Source organism: Scyliorhinus torazame, chromosome 19 (assembly GCF_047496885.1).
Source record: "Scyliorhinus torazame isolate Kashiwa2021f chromosome 19, sScyTor2.1, whole genome shotgun sequence".
Lineage (NCBI taxonomy): Eukaryota > Metazoa > Chordata > Chondrichthyes > Carcharhiniformes > Scyliorhinidae > Scyliorhinus > Scyliorhinus torazame.
Window position 1 is genome coordinate 41,772,998 of NC_092725.1, and position 6,000 is coordinate 41,778,997.

At 44.7% G+C, this 6,000-nt stretch overlaps 1 protein-coding gene across 1 annotated transcript in view; it reads left to right on the top strand.

Annotated features, from left to right (window-relative positions):
• LOC140396661 (uncharacterized) overlaps window positions 1-5,379 on the top strand; it is a 152,229-nt gene extending 146,850 nt beyond the window's left edge. The window contains exon 5 of the mRNA XM_072485456.1: window positions 5,112-5,379. Within this exon, the coding sequence (XP_072341557.1) occupies window positions 5,112-5,379 (268 nt within the window). The remainder of the gene's footprint in view (window positions 1-5,111) is intronic.
• The last annotated feature ends 621 nt before the right edge of the window (window positions 5,380-6,000 follow it).

Consider the following 6,000-nt stretch of genomic DNA (forward strand, 5'->3'; position numbering starts at 1 on the left):
CTGGAGCTCTGGCATCCCACTGGTGTCTTCCACCGTGAAGACTGATGCAAAGTAACTATTCAGTTTGTCTTCCATTTCTTTGTTTCCTATTATTACTTCTCCAGCCACATTTTCCAGTGGTCCAATGTCTATTTTTGCCTCTCTCTTACCTTTTATATGTTGAAAAAATCTCTTCCTATCTTCCTTTATATTACTAGATAGCTTGCACTTGTACTTAATCTTCTCCCCCCTTATTGCTTTTTTTAGTTTTCCTCTGCTCACTTTGAAAGGCTTCCCAACCCTCTGGTTTCCCACTAATTCTTGCCACTTTGTATGCTTTTTCCTTAGCCTTTATGTTGTCCTTGACATCCCTCGTCAGCCATGGATGCCTTGTCCTCCCCTTAGCATGTTTCTTCCTCCTTGGGATGAATTTCTGTTGTGCCTCCCTAATAACCCCCCAAAACTCCTGCCGTTCCTGTTCTACTGTCTTCCCTGCTGGGCTCCTTCTCCAATTAACTCTGGCCAACTCCTCCCTCATGTCTTTATAGTTACCCTTATTTAATTGTAATACTGTTACATCTGATTGCAGCTTGTCCCTCTCAAACTGCAGGGTCAATTCAATCATATTGTGGTCACTGCTCCCTAAGGGTTCCTTCACCTTAGGTTCCCTAATCAAGTCTGCTGATTATACATCACCAAATCCAGAATTGCCTGTTCCTAGCTGTCACAAGCTGCTCCAGAAAACCACCTCATAGACATTCCACAAATTCCATTTCTTGGGATCCACTACCAACCTGATTTTGCCAGTCCACCTGCATATTGAAGTCCCCCATGATTATTGTAATATTGCATTTTTTACATGCCTTTTCTATCTCCTGATTTATTTTCTGCCCCACATCCTGACTACTGCTAGGGGGCCAGTACATAACTGCCATCAGGGTCTTTTTACCTTTGCGATTCCTCAACTCTACCCACAGAGATTCTCTGCCTTCTGATCCTATATCGCTCCTTGCTATCGATTTAACTTCATTCCTTACTAACAGTGCAACCCCGCCCCCTTTGCCCATCTGCCTGTCCTTTCGATAGGACATATATCCTTGGATATTTAGATCCCAGCCCTGATCCCATTGCAGCCAAGTCTCTGTGATGCCCACAACATTGTACCGGCCAATTTCAATGTGCGCAACAAGCTCATTTACCTTGTTCCGTATACTGTGCGCATTTAGGTACAGCACCCTGAATCCTGCATTGCCCACCTCCGTTTTCACACTCTCCTCAGTCACTGTACTCTGTACTGTAGCCCTTTTTGATTTTTGACTATGGCTTCTCTGCCTTACACTTTCCCCCTTACTGGTTTTTGTTTCTGGCCCTGTTTTACTTCCCTCCGACTGCCTATATTCGATCCCATCCCCCTGCCACATTAGTTTAAACCCTCCCCAACAGCTCTAGCAAACATCACCCCTAGGTACATCGGTTCCAGTCCTGCCCAGGTGAAGACTATCCGATTTGTACTGGTCCCACCTCCCCCAGAACTGGTTCCAATGCCCCAGGAATTTGAATCCCTCCCTCTTGCACCATCTTTCGAGCCACACATTCATCCTATCTATCCTGACATTTCTACTCTGACTAGCTAGTGGCACTGGGAGCAATCCTGAGATTACTACTTTTGAGGTCCTACTTTTTAGTTTAACTCCTAACTCCCTGAATTCAGCTTGTAGGACCACATCCTGTTTTTACCTATATCGTTGGTGCCTATGTGCACCATGACAGCTGGCTGTTCACCATCCCCCAGAATGTCCTGAAGCCGCTCCGAGACATCCTTGACCCTTGCACCAGGGAGGCAACATACCATCCTGGAGTCTCGATTGCGTCCGCAGAACCGCCTGTCTATTCCCCTTATGATTGAGACCCCGATCACTATAACCCTGCCATTCTTTTTCCTGCCCTCCTGCACAGCAGAGCCAGCCATGGTGCCATGAACCTGGCTGCTGCTGCCTTCCCCTGGTGAGCCATCTCCCTCAACAGTATCTAAAGCGGTATATCTGTTTTGCAGGGAGATGACCGCAGGGGACACCTTGTTGGTGAAAACTCACCACTATTCTTAGAAGTCCCCCTATACCAAAAAGGGCCAACATTCTAAATGGTGAACAGGGATTCTCACTCCCTGACTCCGATGCAGGCTTCAGTGGGTGCTATTCAGGTCAAACTATGTTTTCAAGTTATCCCCCGGTATAACCCATACCTTCACCGAAGATTTCATCTACTTACCACTTAGTAGCATCGATCCTGGGTCCCGCATTGCTAAGTAGGTAAAGTAGACTTTGGAATAACCACTATTTCAGGTTAAATTAAGTTATTTTATTATTATATTTTTTCTTTTAAAAGCTGCAATTACTTTCTTTACAAAAAGGAAAAAGATCTTGCTTCTGGATCCTTCTGGTTGGTTGAAGGGACCTTCAGGCCCAACTTGACAATTAATCTTCTTTTTAAAATCTGGTCTTCTTTAAATGTATTCGCTGATGAGCTCAGTTGCTGTCTCCTATCTTTCCCATGTACCGAGCTGTGAGAGCTGGCTCTGCTGGCTGTCTCTGAGCTGACTCTGAGCTGACTCTGCCTACTCTTTAAATTCTAGTCTTCCTTAGATGTATTAGCTGTTTTAGCTCGGCTGCTTTGCCCTGTCCCTTTCCCATGGCCGAGCTGACTGTAAGCTGACTCTGCTTGCTTCTCTTGTTCCTTCTCTGCTTCTCTATGACCTCTGGTTCTGTGTAGTTCCTGCTCTGGTCTCTCGGTTTATATTCTCTTTCGAACAGTTAAGTTTTTATGACTTTATTGTGAAGTAACTCTTATCCCTTTGTTTGTAAAAAGTATCTTTGATCTAAACATTCTAATGCAACCAAGTATTCATTTTGACATGACTTCATCTCATAGATCTGATTACATTGTGTCCTTTGTGATATTCAAAGTTCCTTTGTGATATTCAAAAATGCTTTGGTTTCAAGAGGTGTGAATTTTGATTTGGTTCCTGTCATTTCTATAGTTTTATTTTCCAATTGTGTCCTCAGCTCATAATTTTGACTTTGATTTTGGCTTTGAATTATGTTTTTCGTAGACTGATAGTCTCCAGTTTCCTTTAATTTATCTGGTATTAGCAAAATTTCACACCTAGAATTGTCACCAAATTCAACTGAACCTCATCCTTTCCTTTCCAGCTGCTTACTAAGATAGTTAATTTCAACGAAGGTGCAAAACATTGCTTTTGGCTGTGTGCTAAAAATCCACTTGGCTATAATTTCAAAGGTTTACATTTATCACCTAGCTCAACTGAAACTATCATCCATGCTTTTCCAGATGCTGACTAAGATAGTTACTTTCAATGAAGGTGTGAGCCATTGTTTTTGGCTTGATTCAAAATCCTGTGTGTTTGCTAAGCCTGCTTGACCAAGGATATCTGCATTTTACAATCCTGCTCTTTGCAGCTGCTATTAACCCTTTGTGGGATCTTTCCCTGTATCCTCTCATGTTTCTCTCAGACCAGATATTGCCAGACTTCCATGTTTCAAATAACACATCTTTCCATATTTTCAAAACAACCTGCACTGCCTTCCTACTCTTGCTCTTTCTTTTGGTCATCCATTTTCTATCTCCCTCAGTACCTTTCACCTACGGTGTGACCAACTCGTTAAATGTGCTATCCACGACATCCTCAGCATCGCGGATGCTCCAAAGTGAGTTTATCCACAGCTCCAGAGCCGTCAAGCGGTCTAACAGGAGCTGCAACTGGACACACTTCTTGCATGTGAAGGAGCCAGGAACAGTGGACGTGTCCCTGAGCACCCACATATCATACGAGGAGCGTGACACGGGTCTGGGATCTCCTGCCATGTCTTAAACCTTAGGTTTACTTTTCAACTACAATTCCAGAAAATGAAAGAAAAAATAAATAAATATACAAATGAAAAGAAAAACTACTTACCAGTCACTTACCAGGGATAAAAACCACCTCCTCCCCACCCAGCTTTGAATTCCCACCTCGCTTCAAATTCCAAAACTCACTCTTCACTGTGTCTCACTCTGGCTCTGTCTTCTCTGGCTCACTGGGAGAACTGAGAGCAGTTATCACTCTGAATTCACCAAAATGATCCAGAGATAGAGTTTAGATGGCAGAGAGATCAAAATTACACTTTCTTTGGCTGGCTTCAGCTCCAACACTAAAACGAAACCAAAAAACACAGACACACCCAAGCTTTTCCTGAAAGTGAAACTAAAAAGCAGAGCCAGAGCTCAGCTCCACCCACACTCTGACATCACTTGAGCAGACAAACATTTCTTAAAGTGACACTGCCATGACACAGGCCACCCCTCAGCACTGGAAATTTCTTCCAACTAAATATTGGGAAGACCAAAACCATTGTCTTGGTTTTGAGATCTTTAGTGACTTTTCCTGCAGATGTTTTCCATTTTCTGATTAGCACATCCACATTCTGCAGGATCCACACATCATTATCCTTCCCAGTCCTAACATTCTTGCTAAGTTTTTAGTTCACATTCTCATCCATTTAAATTTCAGTTAAACTCTGGATCGCTTTGCTCTTGTTGCTAATTCCCACTCTGGTCAAATTTCCATTTGGGAAGTACTGTTTGCACAGTTTTAACTTCACTCCCTTCCCAATCACTTTGGTGTGTGCCATCGTTTTTAAATAATAATCTTTTATTGTCACAAGCTGGCTTACTTACACTGCAATGAAGTTACTGTGAAAAGCTCCTAGGTGCCACATTCTGGCACCTGTTCGGGTACACAGAGGGAGAATTCAGAATGTCCAATTCACTGAACAGCACGCCTTTCAGGACTTGTGGCAGGAAACCAGAGCACCCGGAGGAAACCCACGCAGACACGGGGAGAACGTGCAGACTCCGCACAGTGACCCAAGCCGGGAACCGAACCCGGGACCCTGGCGCTGTGAAGAAACAGTGCTAACCATTGTGTTACCGTGCCGTCCATCTCTCAGGATAGTGTGTTCCTACGACTCCAATTCATCCCAAATTAGATTGTAAATCAAGTGCTATTACCCAATGCAACATATAATTGATTGACCTCAATATTTTAATCAACTGCTGATTTATTTTTCCTACAGGTCGGGCGCAAGTACTGATTCCAGTGTGATGTTTGCCTCTAAAATACCATGCTTCGAGTGTGAAAAAATGATCAATGCCTCTGGCATCAAGATTGTGGTTTCAGTTAACGATTGGAAAGGTGCCATGGAACCAAGAGCAGGTGCCTTGGAATTGAGGGTTGGAGCCCAGAAATCTGGAGAAGAAGCCTGGGAATCAGAAGCGGGATCTCAGGAACCAGGGGAAGGTGTGAAAATCATTTTGGTAAGGAGAGACACACTTGGAGCGTGATCCTCCAGCCACGCTGAGCCAGAAAAGCAGCTCGCTGCAGCCCAGCATGTCCATTGAGAGCTGGGAGACTCCGCTCCCGGGATCTACCCGTCTCTCAACGCCTGGCGAGATTCAAAGCAATCTTGGAAGACGTTGTGAGGTGAATCCTGACCGCAATGGGGAGGAGCACCTTTTGGCAAATCTGCATATTAGAGCGAGGTAGTAAGCCTTGCACTAATATGCAGATTCCTGAGGTACTTGAGGCTTTGGGATTCAATCACTTCGCCTCAGGGACCTCCGACGAGCACGGTTTGATACTGGTCCTCACAAATGTGGACCAGACGGAACGCCACTCGTGGGGGGTCTCCAAGGGAATCGGAGCTCCTCATTGTAAAAAACGGGGCTGTGTGCGGCCTCGGCCGGGTGTTCCCCGTTCAGGCCCCTTATTCAAAGTGAGTCCGCTTTGCATAGCCACGTGTCTCTCGGCACTGCGAGTGCTGGCAAAAACGGCTAAACACGCTTCCCCTTCGTTTGAGTATACCCCCATCACCCTTACTGCACCCCATCCTCCTAGTATGCCCCTACCCTCCCGAACCCATTTGACTAAAATTAAAATAGAAAATTCTGGATAAACTCAGGTCT